General features: G+C 44.8%; 1 protein-coding gene across 1 annotated transcript in view; it reads right to left on the reverse strand.

The window, feature by feature from the left end:
* The window catches only part of LOC120030287 (sushi, von Willebrand factor type A, EGF and pentraxin domain-containing protein 1-like), a 93,560-nt gene that overhangs the window by 59,473 nt on the left and 13,844 nt on the right, over positions 1-20,243 (reverse strand). Inside the window, exons 10-13 of the mRNA XM_038975623.1 lie at positions 9,886-9,974; positions 5,668-5,764; positions 4,967-5,080; positions 912-1,025 (exon numbers count right to left, since the gene is read on the reverse strand). Coding sequence (XP_038831551.1) covers positions 912-1,025; positions 4,967-5,080; positions 5,668-5,764; positions 9,886-9,974 — 414 coding nt within the window. The remainder of the gene's footprint in view (positions 1-911; positions 1,026-4,966; positions 5,081-5,667; positions 5,765-9,885; positions 9,975-20,243) is intronic.

The raw sequence follows: 20,243 nt of genomic DNA on the forward strand, positions 1-20,243 counted from the left end.
TTCCAGCAACAATAGTCATTTACATTATTAACAATGTCTACACTGTATTTCTGATCAATTCGATGTTATTGTAATGGACAAATGTGCTTTTCTTTCAAAAACAAGGACATTTCTAAGTGACCCCAAACTTTTGAACGGTAGTGTATATATATATATATATATATATATATATATATATATATATATTGAGAGATATAGATATAGATATACAAATATCTAATAGTCCAAATATACAACAATAGACTATATAATGATAACGCTACATCCGAGTTTAAATGTCCCTTGGTCCTACAGTATGTGACATCTTAAGAGTCAGAATGTCTTAATGTTCACATGACTGGTTTGCCTATAAGCTACATATAACAAAGGTACAGCACTCTCTAACGCTGGTTGGCAGGGTGTTCCATAATCCAGCTGTCTGGCCAAATTTGGTGGAACTGAACTGAGGGGAGCAGTCCCCTCTGGTTGAAGCTGTTGTCGTATTGTTGATCATAAGGCAAAATATCATATTTTTGATCATAACCCCTTATTGCGTGAGTACTGGAGAAATCAATTAATTCCATTGCTGGGATTGAATGTTTGCTGTATAAATTAAAACATTTTGTGGATGTTGCTCAAAAAATATGTTTTGTAGGTTTTGCCTTTAGCAGTACAATATTTTTATTTGGCATATTATGATAATTATAGTTTTAAATTAAATAAATAATTTGCCATGTGATCATTTTACACGTTTTACCTTCTGCAGTAGTTGCATAAAATGTGGCATTGTGATTATTACAAATGCAAGGTTTAATTTAAATGTTTAAGGGGCTGCCTCTGCAGTATATTCATGCAATGTTCATGCAATAATGAATACAGGTAACTGAAGTGCCCAAGGAGTCTGGTAGGGAGGCGAGGCAGAGTGATCCCACCTGTGAAGCCGTCAGCACAGCTGCAGGTGTACTGGTTGATCTCGTCCACACACACTCCCTCGTTCAGACAGGGGAAGGAGCTACACTCATTCACCTCTGCCTCGCACAGAGAACCTGGGACAGGACAGAGCACCAGCAGTCAGTCACATATACACACATCTGCCATTAAATAGTACTAAATGCAGCCTTGTTGCCAGACAAAGGTTTTGGCAAAGCAGAAACAGCCTACAGCACCCAGGCTACTGAATGTCTGACAAATCCTTAAAGAAGATGTGTCTGTGTGGAGGACAGTGGACAGTCATGACGTGGAGGACAGTGGACAGTCATGATAAGGAGGACAGTGGACAGTCATGATGTGGAAGACAGTAGACAGTCATGATGTGGAGGACAGTGGACAGTCATGATGTGGAGGACAGTGGACAGTCATGACGTGGAGGACAGTGGACAGTCATGATGTGGAAAACAGTGGACAGTCATGATGTGGAAGACAGTGGACAGTCATGATGTGGAGGACAGTGGACAGTCATGATGTGGAAGACAGTGGACAGTCATGATGTGGAAGACAGTGGACAGTCATGATGTGGAGGACAGTGGACAGTCATGATGTGGAGGACAGTGGACAGTCATGATGTGGAGGACAGTGGACAGTCATGATGTGGAGGACAGTGGACAGTCATGACGTGGAGGACAGTGGACAGTCATGATGTGGAAGACAGTGGACAGTCATGATGTGGAAGACAGTGGACAGTCATGATGTGGAGGACAGTGGACAGTCATGATGTGGAGGACAGTGGACAGTCATGATGTGGACAGTGGACAGTCATGAAGAGGAGGACAGTGGACAGTCATGACATGGAGGACAGTGGACAGTCATGACATGGGGGACAGTGGACAGTCATGATGTGGAGGACAGTGGACAGTCATGACATGGAGGACAGTGGACAGTCATCACGTGGAGGACAGTGGACAGTCATGATGTGGAGGACAGTGGACAGTCATGACATGGAGGACAGTGGACAGTAATGACGTGGAGGACAGTGGACAGTCATGAAGAGGAGGACAGTGGACAATCATGACATGGAGGACAGTGGACAATCATGACGTGGAGGACAGTGGACAGTCATGACGTGGAGGACAGTGGACAGTCATGACGTGGAGGACAGTGGACAGTCATGATGTGGAGGACAGTGGACAGTCATGAAGAGGAGGACAGTGGACAGTCATGAAGAGGAGGACAGTGGACAGTCATGACGTGGAGGACAGTGGACAGTCATGATGTGGAGGACAGTGGACAGTCATGATGTGGAAGACAGTGGACAGTCATGATGTGGAAGACAGTGGACAGTCATGATGTGGAGGACAGTGGACAGTCATGATGTGGAGGACAGTGGACAGTCATGAAGAGGAGGACAGTGGACAGTCATGACATGGAGGACAGTGGACAGTCATGACATGGAGGACAGTGGACAGTCATGACGTGGGGGACAGTGGACAGTCATGATGTGGAGGACAGTGATGACATGGAGGACAGTGGACAGCCATGACGTGGAGGACAGTGGACAGTCATGATGTGGAGGACAGTGGACAGACATGACATGGAGGACAGTGGACAGTCATGACATGGAGGACAGTGGACAGTCATGAAGAGGAGGACAGTGGACAGTCATGACATGGAGGACAGTGGACAGTCATGATGTGGAGGACAGTGGACAGTCATGCCATGGAGGACAGTGGACAGTCATGATGTGGAGGACAGTGGACAGTCATGATGTGGAGGACAGTGGACAGTCATGAAGAGGAGGACAGTGGACAGTCATGATGTGGAGGACAGTGGACAGTCATGAAGAGGAGGACAGTGGACAGTCATGACATGGAGGACAGTGGACAGTCATGACGTGGGGGACAGTGGACAGTCATGATGTGGGGGACAGTGGACAGTAATGACATGGAGGACAGTGGACAGTCATGACGTGGAGGACAGTGGACAGTCATGACATGGAGGACAGTGGACAGTCATGAAGAGGAGGACAGTGGACAGTCATGAAGAGGAGGACAGTGGACAGTCATGACGTGGAGGACAGTGGACAGTCATGACGTGGAGGACAGTGGACAGTCATGACGTGGAGGACAGTGGACAGTCATGACGTGGAGGACAGTGGACAGTCATGATGTGGAGGACAGTGGACAGTCATGAAGAGGAGGACAGTGGACAGTCATGAAGAGGAGGACAGTGGACAGTCATGACGTGGAGGACAGTGGACAGTCATGATGTGGAGGACAGTGGACAGTCATGATGTGGAAGACAGTGGACAGTCATGATGTGGAAGACAGTGGACAGTCATGATGTGGAGGACAGTGGACAGTCATGATGTGGAGGACAGTGGACAGTCATGAAGAGGAGGACAGTGGACAGTCATGACATGGAGGACAGTGGACAGTCATGACATGGAGGACAGTGGACAGTCATGACGTGGGGGACAGTGGACAGTCATGATGTGGGGGACAGTGGACAGTCATGACATGAAGGACAGTGGACAGTCATGACGTGGAGGACAGTGGACAGTCATGACATGGAGGACAGTGGACAGTCATGAAGAGGAGGACAGTGGACAGTCATGAAGAGGAGGACAGTGGACAGTCATGACGTGGAGGACAGTGGACAGTCATGACATGGAGGACAGTGGACAGTCATGACGTGGAGGACAGTGGACAGTCATGACATGGAGGACAGTGACAGTCATGATGTGGAGGACAGTGGACAGTCATGATGTGGAGGACAGTGGACAGTCATGAAGAGGAGGACAGTGGACAGTCATGACATGGAGGACAGTGGACAGTCATGACATGGAGGACAGTGGACAGTCATGATGTGGAGGACAGTGGACAGTCATGACATGGAGGACAGTGGACAGTCATGACATGGAGGACAGTGGACAGTCATGATGTGGAGGACAGTGGACAGTCATGACATGGAAGACAGTGGACAGTCATGATGTGGAGGACAGTGGACAGTCATGACATGGAGGACAGTGGACAGTCATGATGTGGAGGACAGTGGACAGTCATGACATGGAGGACAGTGGACAGTCATGACATGGAGGACAGTGGACAGTCATGACATGGAGGACAGTGGACAGTCATGATGTGGAGGACAGTGGACAGTCATGACATGGAGGACAGTGACAGTCATGATGTGGAGGACAGTGGACAGTCATGATGTGGAGGACAGTGGACAGTCATGAAGAGGAGGACAGTGGACAGTCATGACATGGAGGACAGTGGACAGTCATGACATGGAGGACAGTGGACAGTCATGATGTGGAGGACAGTGGACAGTCATGACATGGAGGACAGTGGACAGTCATGACATGGAGGACAGTGGACAGTCATGACATGGAGGACAGTGACAGTCATGATGTGGAGGACAGTGGACAGTCATGATGTGGAGGACAGTGGACAGTCATGAAGAGGAGGACAGTGGACAGTCATGACATGGAGGACAGTGGACAGTCATGACATGGAGGACAGTGGACAGTCATGATGTGGAGGACAGTGGACAGTCATGACATGGAGGACAGTGGACAGTCATGACATGGAGGACAGTGGACAGTCATGATGTGGAGGACAGTGGACAGTCATGACATGGAGGACAGTGGACAGTCATGATGTGGAGGACAGTGGACAGTCATGACATGGAGGACAGTGGACAGTCATGATGTGGAGGACAGTGGACAGTCATGACATGGAGGACAGTGGACAGTCATGACATGGAGGACAGTGGACAGTCATGACATGGAGGACAGTGGACAGTCATGATGTGGAGGACAGTGGACAGTCATGACATGGAGGACAGTGGACAGTCATGATGTGGAGGACAGTGGACAGTCATGACATGGAGGACAGTGGACAGTCATGATGTGGAAGACAGTGGACAGTCATGATGTGGAGGACAGTGGACAGTCATGACATGGAGGACAGTGGACAGTCATGATATGGAGGACAGTGGACAGTCATGATGTGGAGGACAGTGTGTAGTTGTTGTGACGTCTCCATACCTACAAAGCCAGGTTTACACTGACAGAGGAAGTCTCCCATGCCGTCCTTACAGAGACCGTCATTCTGACAGGGTGCCGAGTCACACTCATCTATGTCACTCTCACACTTAGCCCCTGAGAGAGAAACACATTGTCACAGTCATATAAGACAACTAACCAATTGCCCGAGGGGATGTGATATATGGACACAGCCCTTAGCCGTGCTATATTGGCCATATATCACAAACCCCTGTGGTGCCTTATTAGTATTATAAACTGGTTACCAAGGTTATCAAAGCAGTAAAAATAGAAGTTTGTTATACCCGTGGTATACGGTGTGATATACCACGGCTGTCAGCCAATCAGCATTCAGTGCTCGAACCACCCAGTTTATAACTAATAATAACTTCTCATTGCTCTAATGGTCATTGTTTGACTGAAAGCTTAAGTGTGTGTGTAACCGGTGTGATATGGCTAGCTGGTTAGCGGTGTTTTAATCGGTGATGTCACTTGCTCTAAGACCTTAAAGTAGTTGTTTCCCTTGCCCTGCAAGGGCCTTGGCTTTTGTGACATCATAGGTAACGGTGCTTCGAGAGTGACTGTTGTTGATGTGTGCAGAGAGTCCCTGATTCATGCCCAGGTTGGGGCGAGGAGAGGGACGGAAGAACACTGTTACATGTGGAAGTTCTCTTTTCATTCCATTCATAACTGTTTTAGTTTACCTGTGAAACCAGGTAGACAGGTGCACACGTATCCCGCCCCCACCTCCTCACACGTGCCCCTGTTCTGACACGGATTCAGGAAACACTCATGGAACACCTGAGGAGATACAGGTACAGTCATGTGGTTGTGAGTTATGGTTATGAGTGTGGAGTGTGATCACTTCAGGAGGAAGAGAGCATTTCATTCTCACATTCCGTACTCATCCTACTCAGAAGCATTACTGATTACAACTCATCATCCCCAGTGCACTCTAGTCTAAGAGAACTTCTCTGGGGACCTTTGTTTAGTTCCCTGTAAGTTACCAGGACGTCATTGAGGACCATGTCAGGTCCTTTTGGGATGTTTTAAGGACTTTCATTTTACTAGTCCTCAGGACAACACGTGATGACGTTTTTAGGACGTTCTTGGGACGTTGTGTCATGGCCCCCTGAATGTTTTGTCTAGTTACCGGTTTGTCCCAGGAACGTCCCAGAGGAAGTTCTTGGGACGTTGTGTCATGGTCCCCTGGAGGTTTTGTCTACCTCCCGGTTTGTCCCAGGATGTCCCAGAGGACGTTTTTAGCACGTTCTTGGGACATTGTATCATGGTCCCCTGAAGGTCCCCTGAACATTCTTGTGTCATGGTCCCCTAGAGATTTTTGTCAGGGGATGGTCGCAGGTGTCCCAAACAATTTAAGTAAAGTGATGAAATGGTATGGGTGTTTTAAGGTAAGTGGTACGCTGTCCAGCTAAAATAGTATAAAAATCTTTAATCAGTGAAAATATGATTACATTTGACATGGTACTGACTTTTCAATATGACCCAACCTGTGATTTCTGCTGCTGTACCACAAAGTCTGTAGCTTTCTCTGAAGTCTTCTACACATTCAGTATGTATAATACAAATGTGCACTTAACAAAAGAGTGCTATCTCAAATCAATCAAATCTAATTTTATTCGTCACATGTTGCGAATACAACAGGTGTAGAATTTACTGTGAAATGCTTACTTACAAGCCCAACAATGCAGTTTTAAGAAAATAAGAGTTAAGAAAACATTTATGAAATAAACTAAAGTAAAAAAAGAAACACAATAAAATAACGAGGTATATACAAGGCGATACCGGTACCGAGTCAATGTGCAGGGCTACAGGTTAGTCGAGGTAATTGAGGTAATATGTACATGTAAAGTGCATTCAGAAAGTATTCAGACCCCCTGACTTTTTCCACATTTTGTTACATTACAGCCTTATTCTAAAATGGATTAAATGATTTTCCCCTCATCAATCTACACACAATATCACTTAATGAAAAGCGAAAACAGATTTTTAGAAATTTTTGCAAATTCATGACAAATAAAAAAAGAAATACCATATTTACATAAGTTTTCGGACCATAGGTACTGAATGAGTAGAAGACACATTTTCTATGAGCCTCGAAATTGAGCTCAGGTGCATCCTGTTTACATTGATCCTCCTTGAGATGTTTCTACAACTTGATTGGAGTCCACCTGTGGTAAATTCAATTGATTGGACATGACTTGGAAAGGCACACATCTGTCTATATAAGGCCCTACATTTGACAGTGCATGTCAGAGCAAAAAGTAAGGCATGAGGTCGAAGTAATTGTCCGTAGAGCTCCGATACAGGATTGTGTCGAGGCACAGATCTGGGCAAGGGTAACAAAAAAGACTCTCAGGCCAATCAGGCCTTTATGGTAGAGTGGGCACACGGAAGCCACTCAGTAAAAGGTACATGACAGCCCGCTTGGAGTTTGCCAAAAGGCACCTAAAGGACTCAGTCCATTAGAAACAAGATTCTCTGGTCTGATGAAACCAAGATTGAACTCTTTGGCCTGAATGCCAAATGCCACGTCTGGAGAAAAACAAAAGAGTGCCAGCATGGTGGTGGCAGCATCATGCTGTGGGGATTTTTTTCAGCGGCAGGGACTGGGAGACTTGTCAGGATTAAGGGAAAGGTAAATGGAGCAAAGGACAGAGAGATCCTTGATGAAAACCTGCTCCTGAGCACTTGGGACCTCAGACTGGAGCGAAGGTTCACCTTTTAACAGGCCAACAAACCTAAGCACACAGCCAAGACAACGCAGGAGTGGCTTTGGGACAAGTCTCTGAATGTCCTTGGGTGGCCCAGCCAGAGCCCAGACTTGAACCCGATCGAAAATCTCTAGAGAGACCTGAAAATATCTGTGCTGCGACTCTCCCCATCCAACCTGACAGAGCTTGAGAGTATCTGCAGAGAAGAATGGGAGAAACTCCCAAAATACAGGTGTGCCAAGCTTGTAGCGTCAAACCCAAGAAGACTCAAGGCTGTTATCGCTGTCAAAGGTGCTTCAACAAAGTACTGAGTAAAGGATCTGAATACTTAAGTAAATGTGATATTTCAGTTTTTTTTTTTATTATAAATGTGTACAATTTCTAAAAACCTGTTTTTGCTTTGTCCTTATGGGGCATTGTGTGTAGATCGATGAGCAAAAAAAAAGATGTAATACATTTTAGAATAAGGCTGTAACGTAACAAAATGTGGAAACAATTCAAGGGGTCTGAATACTTTTTGAATGCACTGTAGATAGGAGCAAAGTGACTATGCATTGATAATAAACAGCGAGTAGCAGCAGTATAATAAAAGGGGGATCAATGCAAATAGTCCAGGTAGCCATTTGATTAATTGTCCAGCAGTCTTATGGCTTGGGGGTAGAAGCTGTTAAGGAGCCTTTTGGACCTCGACTTGGGGCTCCGGTACTACTTGCCGTGCGATAGCAGAGAGAACAGTCTATGACTTGGGTGGCCGGAGCTATTGACAATTTTTAGTATAGAGGTCCTGAATGGCAGGAAGCTTGGCCACAGTGCCTTACGGTCAGATGCCGAGCAGTTGCCATACCAGGCGATGATACAACCGGTCAGTATACTCTCGATGGTGAAGCTGTAGAACTTTTTGAGGATCTGGGGACCCATGACAAATCTTTTCAGTCTCCTGAGGGGGAATAGGGGTTGTTGTGCCCTCTTCACGACTGTCTTGGTGTGTTCGGACCATAATAGTTGGTGATGTGGACACCAAGGAACTTGAAGCTCTCAACCCACACTGCTATTCTCTCATTTATTTAATTGACTTATTTCAGTAATTTGAGGGTTTTCAGAATAGTTGTTTAATGTTGGTGGGGCAAATTATTCTGTTTTAATGTTACTCCGGAATTTCAGTGTATTTCAGAGCTGAGGTTTACTTTGAAGTGCAAAGTGTAGGAATAGGCCTACAGGTGAAATCCGTCAGGAGAGGACATGTTAAATAATAATGACTGTATGAATAAACATACACAATGTAATTATGTGTGCCAAATATTTAAGTTCCAAAACACTGTTGAGGAAGAACTTGTTCCAACGATCGGGCAGAGCTTGTTTTTAAGAGTTTATCGAAGCAATTACAAGGAAGTTAACTCTCCTGAAATTTCCCGGGGAGGAACTTGATTATTTACAAATCACACAGTCTTTATTTACTTCATCTACACAGAGCTGTTTACCCCTCCAAGGGGGAGGCAAACTTACAAAAGAGATAAGGGGTAATTGGCTCCACTTCCTTAGAAAAATAATAAAAACAAGAACCAGTTCTAACCAGTTCTCACAGCCTATGTGTCTAAGATAGGGGATGATTGATAAGACCTTTAGAGCCTAAACAGACAACGGAAGATTTCAGCCTGGCTGGCTGTTAGTGTCTCAGAGATAAGGAGACAGTAGTAAATCACTCCTCTGTGTGGTACTGTATGTAAAGAGGTTACTGGACAGCTGTGGAAAACGATCAGTTGAATACTATTATTCAACTCAAGCATTTATTAAGCATTAGACTTTGCTCCAACAATCCTAAAAGTACTTTTTGTGGGTGGGTGTCCCTAGCATTGCCAAAAGACAAAGAGCTGTGACTGGATCAGTGGTTCACCAATCAGGGCTTTAGCAACAGTAACAAGGGGAGATGTGTAGTGAAACTAGGGTGCGCGTTCCCTGGGTAAAAAATGTTTTGGAGGAGGAGAACATTTCTTTGCGACCATCAGGTGACGTCTCCGGGACAAACTGGGTATTAGACAAAAACCTCCAGTGGACCATGACACAACATCATGACAACTTTAGGCGACCATTTCGTGACGTCCCAGGGACGTCCTAGTGACTCATTATTGTTTGCAGGGTAACCCCTTGAGGTCTCTTGAGGACATGGGTCAGTAAGTCAGTCAGTCTCACCTGGCTGCTAGCCTGGTAGTCCTGGGATACCACCACCTCTGGGGCTGATGTCACACTCTCCTCCTTGGGCAGGAAACTAGAGCCAAAACCTGACAGAGGGGAGGGAGAGAGTGATGGATGGGGAGTGATGGATGGGGAGTGAGAGAGTGAGAGAATGTGAGAGAGTGAGAGAGAGAGTTTCATTAAGCTCATATTTATTCTACCAGCCACGGTTGGTTCTCATACTTAAGGCCTTTCTTTTGTAGGGTATTTCATTCCCCAGTAGTCACATGTCTAATACATTTCCATTATTTCCTGAGCCTTTATCAGATCCCTTTTCCATTCAGTGGCCCAGTCTCAAACAATGTTGTATGTCTACAGTCTCAAATAATGCCGTTACCAGTCGAGTGTCATTTTGACCAGAGCCATGTGTCAGTAGTCCTATGAGGAATATAATGGCATTACAGATGCAGACTCAGGTCAAAGGTTGGGCACTATAGGGGAAAAGGTGTCAGGAATAAACTAGAATTCAGTTCAAACTTGATTTTCACCAGAGGAACATTTGGTTGCATATATACTGTATAAGCAAAAAGGAATGTGAAGTAATTAAGTAAATAAACTCAGCCAGTGTAGTGTAACAGTAGGGTGTGATGTGAAACTCATCCAGTGTAGTGTAACAGTATGGTGTGATGTGAAACTCAGCCAGTGTAGTGTAACAGTAGGGTGTGATGTGAAACTCAGCCAGTGTAGTGTAACAGTAGGGTGTGATGTGAAACTCAGCCAGTGTAGTGTAACAGTAGGGTGTGATTTGAAACTCATCCAGTGTAGTGTAACAGTATGGTGTGATGTGAAACTCATCCAGTGTAGTGTAACAGTAGGGTGTGATGTGAAACTCAGCCAGTGTAGTGTAACAGTAGGGTGTGATGTGAAACTCAGCCAGTGTAGTGTAACAGTAGGGTGTGATTTGAAACTCAGCCAGTGTAGTGTAACAGTAGGGTGTGATGTGAAACTCATCCAGTGTAGTGTAACAGTAGGGTGTGATGTGAAACTCAGCCAGTGTAGTGTAACAGTAGGGTGTGATGTGAAACTCAGCCAGTGTAGTGTAACAGTAGGGTGTGATTTGAAACTCATCCAGTGTAGTGTAACAGTAGGGTGTGATGTGAAACTCAGCCAGTGTAGTGTAACAGTAGGGTGTGATGTGAAACTCATCCAGTGTAGTGTAACAGTAGGGTGTGATGTGAAACTCAGCCAGTGTAGTGTAACAGTAGGGTGTGATGTGAAACTCAGCCAGTGTAGTGTAACAGTAGGGTGTGATGTGAAACTCATCCAGTGTAGTGTAACAGTAGGGTGTGATTTGAAACTCATCCAGTGTAGTGTAACAGTATGGTGTGATGTGAAACTCATCCAGTGTAGTGTAACAGTAGGGTGTGATGTGAAACTCAGCCAGTGTAGTGTAACAGTAGGGTGTGATGTGAAACTCAGCCAGTGTAGTGTAACAGTAGGGTGTGATTTGAAACTCAGCCAGTGTAGTGTAACAGTAGGGTGTGATGTGAAACTCATCCAGTGTAGTGTAACAGTATGGTGTGATGTGAAACTCATCCAGTGTAGTGTAACAGTAGGGTGTGATGTGAAACTCAGCCAGTGTAGTGTAACAGTAGGGTGTGATGTGAAACTCAGCCAGTGTAGTGTAACAGTAGGGTGTGATTTGAAACTCATCCAGTGTAGTGTAACAGTATGGTGTGATGTGAAACTCATCCAGTGTAGTGTAACAGTAGGGTGTGATGTGAAACTCAGCCAGTGTAGTGTAACAGTAGGGCGTGATGTGAAACTCAGCCAGTGTAGTGTAACAGTAGGGTGTGATTTGAAACTCAGCCAGTGTAGTGTAACAGTAGGGTGTGATGTGAAACTCATCCAGTGTAGTGTAACAGTAGGGTGTGATGTGAAACTCAGCCAGTGTAGTGTAACAGTAGGGTGTGATGTGAAACTCAGCCAGTGTAGTGTAACAGTAGGGTGTGATTTGAAACTCATCCAGTGTAGTGTAACAGTAGGGTGTGATGTGAAACTCAGCCAGTGTAGTGTAACAGTAGGGTGTGATGTGAAACTCATCCAGTGTAGTGTAACAGTAGGGTGTGATGTGAAACTCAGCCAGTGTAGTGTAACAGTAGGGTGTGATGTGAAACTCAGCCAGTGTAGTGTAACAGTAGGGTGTGATGTGAAACTCATCCAGTGTAGTGTAACAGTAGGGTGTGATTTGAAACTCATCCAGTGTAGTGTAACAGTATGGTGTGATGTGAAACTCATCCAGTGTAGTGTAACAGTAGGGTGTGATGTGAAACTCAGCCAGTGTAGTGTAACAGTAGGGTGTGATGTGAAACTCAGCCAGTGTAGTGTAACAGTAGGGTGTGATGTGAAACTCAGCCAGTGTAGTGTAACAGTAGGGTGTGATGTGAAACTCATCCAGTGTAGTGTAACAGTAGGGTGTGATTTGAAACTCATCCAGTGTAGTGTAACAGTATGGTGTGATGTGAAACTCATCCAGTGTAGTGTAACAGTAGGGTGTGATGTGAAACTCAGCCAGTGTAGTGTAACAGTAGGGTGTGATGTGAAACTCAGCCAGTGTAGTGTAACAGTAGGGTGTGATTTGAAACTCAGCCAGTGTAGTGTAACAGTAGGGTGTGATGTGAAACTCATCCAGTGTAGTGTAACAGTAGGGTGTGATGTGAAACTCAGCCAGTGTAGTGTAACAGTAGGGTGTGATGTGAAACTCAGCCAGTGTAGTGTAACAGTAGGGTGTGATTTGAAACTCATCCAGTGTAGTGTAACAGTAGGGTGTGATGTGAAACTCAGCCAGTGTAGTGTAACAGTAGGGTGTGATGTGAAACTCATCCAGTGTAGTGTAACAGTAGGGTGTGATGTGAAACTCAGCCAGTGTAGTGTAACAGTAGGGTGTGATGTGAAACTCAGCCAGTGTAGTGTAACAGTAGGGTGTGATTTGAAACTCAGCCAGTGTAGTGTAACAGTAGGGTGTGATGTGAAACTCATCCAGTGTAGTGTAACAGTAGGGTGTGATGTGAAACTCAGCCAGTGTAGTGTAACAGTAGGGTGTGATGTGAAACTCAGCCAGTGTAGTGTAACAGTAGGGTGTGATTTGAAACTCAGCCAGTGTAGTGTAACAGTAGGGTGTGATTTGAAACTCATCCAGTGTAGTGTAACAGTAGGGTGTGCTGTGAAACTCAGCCAGTGTAGTGTAACAGTAGGGTGTGCTGTGAAACTCATCCAGTGTAGTGTAACAGTAGGGTGTGATGTGAAACTCAGCCAGTGTAGTGTAACAGTAGGGTGTGATTTGAAACTCAGTCAGTGTAGTGTAACAGTAGGGTGTGATTTGAAACTCATCCAGTGTAGTGTAACAGTAGGGTGTGATGTGAAACTCATCCAGTGTAGTGTAACAGTAGGGTGTGATGTGAAACTCAGCCAGTGTAGTGTAACAGTAGGGTGTGATGTGAAACTCATCCAGTGTAGTGTAACAGTAGGGTGTGATTTGAAACTCAGCCAGTGTAGTGTAACAGTAGGGTGTGATTTGAAACTCATCCAGTGTAGTGTAACAGTAGGGTGTGATGTGAAACTCAGCCAGTGTAGTGTAACAGTAGGGTGTGATGTGAAACTCAGCCAGTGTAGTGTAACAGTAGGGTGTGATTTGAAACTCAGTCAGTGTAGTGTAACAGTAGGGTGTGATGTGAAACTCAGCCAGTGTAGTGTAACAGTAGGGTGTGATGTGAAACTCATCCAGTGTAGTGTAACAGTAGGGTGTGATGTGTGTCACAAGCCGGCTCATAGCCTGTGACAAATGAGAGGACACGAACAACAGGTATAGGCCAATTTAAAAGTGTTCTTTATTATTAAACAAACTATGAACTTAAACTAAGAAAAAGGAATGAGGTGTGGATGTATCATAATGTAAGGTGTATGTAAAGTGCATGGGTGCATGAATATGTGTGTGTGAACATGACTGAGTGAAAACTATGCAAAACTAAAAAGGAACAAACAAATCATGAGCATACCTGGAGGAGCAGAGAGAGAGAGAGAGAGAGAGAGAGAGAGAGAGAGAGAGAGAGAGAGGTGATTAGTAAGCAGTTTTATACCCTGAGCCCAGGTGGCTCCAATCACTAACGACCCTCCTCTGCCTGCAGGAGGAACCGCCCCCTGCACTGCAGAGGAGGAGCCGTGACACCCCCCTCCTTAAAAATGAGGGTCCCACCCTCAACCCAACTTCCTCCAACATATTCCAAATAATTCAAATTTCCCCAAAAACCAAATAAAAAAAAAAAAAAAATACCAATCCCGGCTCCTAGCAGTAGCCCCGTGTCCCCCAGCTGACTGTCCGCCCCTCAAACTCAGCAGCCTTGGTACCTGAGGAGCAATTTAAGAGGAAAGAGGCTCAGACAGCCCGTAGGGGTCAGCAGAGAAAAGATACAAGCTAGGTTAAAGGAGCACGGGACAGAGCATCAGCAACAGCAACAGCAATGAAAAAACAAGTGGGTTGTGGTCAGTGAACACAGTTAAAGGGGTCAAACCAGAACCAACATAGACCTCGAAGTGCTGTAAAGCCCAAATGAGACCTAAAGCCTCCTTTTCAATTACAGAATAGTTTCTGATACTTATTAAATTTCCGGGAGAAGAAACTGACTGGACACTCAACCTTAACGTCATTCTCCTGGAGAAGCACAGCCCCAGCACCGATTTGACTGGCGTCTACCTGCAATTTGAAAGGTTTCCCAAAATTTGGTGCTACCAACACAGGTGCCAAACACAAAAGAGTCTTAACTGCATCAAATGCCTCTTGACACTGGGTGGACCAGATAAATTCAGCCTTGGCCTTCAACAGATTGGTCAGTGGGGACACTACTACCGAAAAGTTTTTACAAAAAGCACGGTAGTACCCCGCCATTCCCAGGAAGCGCATCAGTTCTTTCTTTGTAGAGGGCTGTGGGAACTGCTTCACAGCCTGAACCTTGGCTTCCACGGGACAGACAAATCCCTGACCAACAACCTTGCCTAGGTATGTGACTGTGGCTTTGGCAAACTCACATTTTGCCAAATCAATACCATTGTCCAACATAGACTGCATCTCTGTTTCCAGTTTCAGTCTCTTCTCCTCAGACACACGATAAAATCTCTGTTTGATAGGCTTAGCATCTCCGATGTCTATATCATGTTCAATTAAGTGGGTTTGCGATGGAGTGTCAGAAAACAAAACATCAAAAAATTCATCACGTTTCTCAGAGTCTAAATGATCTACCAAAACCCCAAGGTTTTGCAAAGTCTGGGAGTTTTTCAACCGACCTTGTAAGACCTGGTTTGGCTTACTTGTACACTGACACGTATGACAAGTTTTAATAAACTGAGATACATCCCGCTTTAAACGTGGCCAGAAAAAATAACGAAGTATACGATCATACGTTTTACGAACACCCATATGACCTGCCACATCACCATGTGAAGTTTGCAACACTTTATTTCGCAAAGTAGTAGGTACAACTATTTGAAAGACTGGTTCTCCTAAACCCTGATCATAGTGTGGAACCCATTTCCTGACCAACAGCCCATCAAGAAGAAAATAACACTGAGCACTATTCCTCACCACTGAATCAGGAACCACTTTATCAAACAGATCAGCCAAAGTAGTATCGGCTTTTTGCTCAGCCATCAATGAATCTCTAGAACTAGTCAACTGTTCTGTCTGGAGTTTGACTGGCAACTCAAGACTTTCTGGCTTACTCTCAATCTCCTTACGAGAGGCTGCGCGGGTAACCGCACAAACTGGAAATACCTCAGGAGACACACAGTTCTGATCCGGAGATTCCCTTGCAGGGGACACTGAAGGTTGCTTCTTACAGATGTTTAATTTGCCATCTGCCCACACCTTACTACCTGCCAAGTCATTCCCCAAAATCATGTGTACTCCCTCTACTGGCAACTAAGGTCTAACCCCAACATCTACATCACCCTCTACCAGACCACATTTTAGGGTAACTTCATGTAAAGGACAAGAGAATGGAACTAAACCCATACCACATACCATTACACAACGGCCAGTATCAGACTCTTTAGAGAACGGCAAAACAGATTCCAGAATAAAAGAATCTAAAGCTCCAGTGTCTCTTAGGATCTTGATTTTAACATTCTGGTTGCCATCTACCAGGGACACTACACCATCTGAAATAAAGGCTGAAAAATCACAGCGGGAAAACTGAGAATCAAACTCAACTAGTGGCTGAAACAGCTCACCCTGGTGGTCAGAGGCTGTAACAGGACTTGCCATCACAGCAGGTTTAACTTGAACTGACTGTTTTGATTTAAGCAGAGGACAATTTTTCTTCCAATGTCCTTCAACTAAGCAGTAGCGACAGGTATTAGCATTAACCGGTGCTTTAAGTCCTCCAGACCCAAACTTCTGCTGAGGCCTTTGGAAAGAAGCCCCCAAAAAAGGTGACCTACTATTCCTAGGAGTAAAGTTATTTTCATGGTACATGTCACTGTTTGACTCAAAATGGCTTTTATGTGTTAGCCTGTACTCATCTGCAAGGATGGCTGCATCACTTGGAGACTTAACTTTACGTTCATTCATGTATGTAGCAACCTGGTCAGACACAGAATTTTTGAACTGTTCTAACACAATCAAATTAGACAGACCCTCAAAAGTACTAACTTCAGAAGCTGTACACCAACGATTAAATGCAGAAGTCAAATCACAAACAAACTCAGAATAGGTTTGTGAATCTAACTTTTTCCTGTAACGAAAACGTTGACGATATGCCTCTGGCACAAGCTCGTAGACCTTCAGAACTGCTGATTTAACTTTAGCATAAACTTTACTGTCAGCTACACTCAGTGCTGCAAAAGCCTCACGTGCTTTACCTGTAAGTACACATTGCAACAACATAGTCATGTCCAAATCTGACCAAGCTCTAGCTTCCGCAATACGCTCAAATAAAGTAAAGTATGTGTCTGGATCTGACTCATCAAATTTAGGCAACAAACGAAGATTCTGTGAAACATCAAACTGTGGTAGTCTTTCCGGTCTATTAGCATTTCTCAATCGCTCTATCTCTAATTGCATTTGCAACAGTTCCCTCTGCTGCTCAAAAGTTAATGAAGGGCTAGACTGAAAACTTGCACCCTCACTACTAGCAGACTGACCGCCAAAAACACCCATTTCCCTAAGACCCTGCTTTAAGCTAGTTTTAACAGTCTCTTTAATTTTTTTATCAACAATCTCAATCTGATAATGTTCAGCAATTTCAATTAACTGCTCCTTAGTACACAACTCTAAGGCTACCTCTAAAGGAGCTTGAACAAAACTACACAAAATGGAAGACATTTTCCTCAACCAATACAACTATTACAAATGCTCAAAAAAACACAACTCACCTGCTGTCAATCTGGGTTCAAGGACAGGAGCCACACCCCACTATCCTCCAAAACTACTAACTAACTGGCCCTGGTCTTCGTGCAGTCACATGTGGTGGGGTTTTATGCACACAAAACCAGTGGAGTGGAAAAGACAACCAGAAACTGGCGGCCCTCCCATAACCACGGAGGTGCTCCCGAGCCGATGTAGGGGAAAAGGGAAAGGGATGCTCTACCCACGTTCACTGCCACCTAAAACAAAAACACCACAAGCCTCCTATGGACACTTGCTGATATGCCTGAACAGGAGAGGACTCCCACCTGAACAAAACCCAGAAAAACACAGAGTGAATTGCTTAGCTACCAAACTAACTGAACCAAAAGAACACATGGCTCTCAACTCTCTCTTAAACAAAATTGGCCCAACCAAAACATCCACTCAAACAAAAAAACATTTGGCAAACTAAACTAAACTAACCCAAGTTAACTACTATCCCGGACGAGTCCCCACTTGTCACAAGCCGGCTCATAGCCTGTGACAAATGAGAGGACACGAACAACAGGTATAGGCCAATTTAAAAGTGTTCTTTATTATTAAACAAACTATGAACTTAAACTAAGAAAAAGGAATGAGGTGTGGATGTATCATAATGTAAGGTGTATGTAAAGTGCATGGGTGCATGAATATGTGTGTGTGAACATGACTGAGTGAAAACTATGCAAAACTAAAAAGGAACAAACAAATCATGAGCATACCTGGAGGAGCAGAGAGAGAGAGAGAGAGAGAGAGAGAGAGGTGATTAGTAAGCAGTTTTATACCCTGAGCCCAGGTGGCTCCAATCACTAACGACCCTCCTCTGCCTGCAGGAGGAACCGCCCCCTGCACTGCAGAGGAGGAGCCGTGACATGTGAAACTCAGCCAGTGTAGTGTAACAGTAGGGTGTGATGTGAAACTCAGTCAGTGTAGTGTAACAGTAGGGTGTGATGTGAAACTCAGCCAGTGTAGTGTAACAGTAGGGTGTGATGTGAAACTCATCCAGTGTAGTGTAACAGTAGGGTGTGATGTGAAACTCATCCAGTGTAGTGTAACAGTAGGGTGTGATGTGAAACTCAGCCAGTGTAGTATAACAGTAGGGTGGGATGTGAAACTCATCCAGTGTAGTGTAACAGTAGGGTGTGATGTGAAACTCATCCAGTGTAGTGTAACAGTAGGGTGTGATGTGAAACTCAGCCAGTGTAGTGTAACAGTAGGGTGTGATGTGAAACTCAGCCAGTGTAGTGTAACAGTAGGGTGTGATGTGAAACTCATCCAGTGTAGTGTAACAGTAGGGTGTGATGTGAAACTCAGCCAGTGTAGTGTAACAGTAGGGTGTGATCTGAAACTCATCCAGTGTAGTGTAACAGTAGGGTGTGATGTGAAACTCAGTCAGTGTAGTGTAACAGTAGGGTGTGATGTGAAACTCAGCCAGTGTAGTGTAACAGTAGGGTGTGATGTGAAACTCATCCAGTGTAGTGTAACAGTAGGGTGTGATGTGAAACTCAGCCAGTGTAGTGTAACAGTAGGGTGTGATGTGAAACTCAGCCAGTGTAGTGTAACAGTAGGGTGTGATCTGAAACTCATCCAGTGTAGTGTAACAGTAGGGTGTGATGTGAAACTCAGTCAGTGTAGTGTAACAGTAGGGTGTGATGTGAAACTCAGCCAGTGTAGTGTAACAGTAGGGTGTGATGTGAAACTCATCCAGTGTAGTGTAACAGTAGGGTGTGATGTGAAACTCATCCAGTGTAGTGTAACAGTAGGGTGTGATGTGAAACTCAGTCAGTGTAGTGTAACAGTAGGGTGTGATTTGAAACTCAGCCAGTGTAGTGTAACAGTAGGGTGTGATGTGAAACTCAGCCAGTGTAGTGTAACAGTAGGGTGTGATGTGAAACTCATCCAGTGTAGTGTAACAGTAGGGTGTGATGTGAAACTCATCCAGTGTAGTGTAACAGTAGGGTGTGATGTGAAACTCATCCAGTGTAGTGTAACAGTAGGGTGTGATGTGAAACTCATCCAGTGTAGTGTAACAGTAGGGTGTGATGTGAAACTCATCCAGTGTAGTGTAACAGTAGGGTGTGATGTGAAACTCAGCCAGTGTAGTGTAACAGTAGGGTGTGATGTGAAACTCAGCCAGTGTAGTGTAACAGTAGGGTGTGATGTGAAACTCATCCAGTGTAGTGTAACAGTAGGGTGTGATGTGAAACTCATCCAGTGTAGTGTAACAGTAGGGTGTGATGTGAAACTCATCCAGTGTAGTGTAACAGTAGGGTGTGATGTGAAACTCATCCAGTGTAGTGTAACAGTAGGGTGTGATTTGAAACTCAGCCAGTGTAGTGTAACAGTAGGGTGTGATGTGAAACTCAGCCAGTGTAGTGTAACAGTAGGGTGTGATTTGAAACTCAGCCAGTGTAGTGTAACAGTAGGGTGTGATGTGAAACTCAGCCAGTGTAGTATAACAGTAGGGTGTGATGTGAAACTCAGCCAGTGTAGTGTAACAGTAGGGTGTGATGTGAAACTCAGCCAGTGTAGTGTAACAGTAGGGTGTGATGTGAAACTCAGTCAGTGTAGTGTAACAGTAGGGTGTGATTTGAAACTCAGCCAGTGTAGTGTAACAGTAGGGTGTGATGTGAAACTCAGCCAGTGTAGTGTAACAGTAGGGTGTGATGTGAAACTCAGCCAGTGTAGTGTAACAGTAGGGTGTGATGTGAAACTCATCCAGTGTAGTGTAACAGTAGGGTGTGATGTGAAACTCAGCCAGTGTAGTGTAACAGTAGGGTGTGATGTGAAACTCAGCCAGTGTAGTGTAACAGTAGGGTGTGATGTGAAACTCAGCCAGTGTAGTGTAACAGTAGGGTGTGATGTGAAACTCAGCCAGTGTAGTGTAACAGTAGGGTGTGATGTGAAACTCATCCAGTGAAGTGTAACAGTAGGGTGT

This window comes from Salvelinus namaycush, chromosome 36 (assembly GCF_016432855.1).
Source record: "Salvelinus namaycush isolate Seneca chromosome 36, SaNama_1.0, whole genome shotgun sequence".
NCBI classification, from domain to species: domain Eukaryota; kingdom Metazoa; phylum Chordata; class Actinopteri; order Salmoniformes; family Salmonidae; genus Salvelinus; species Salvelinus namaycush.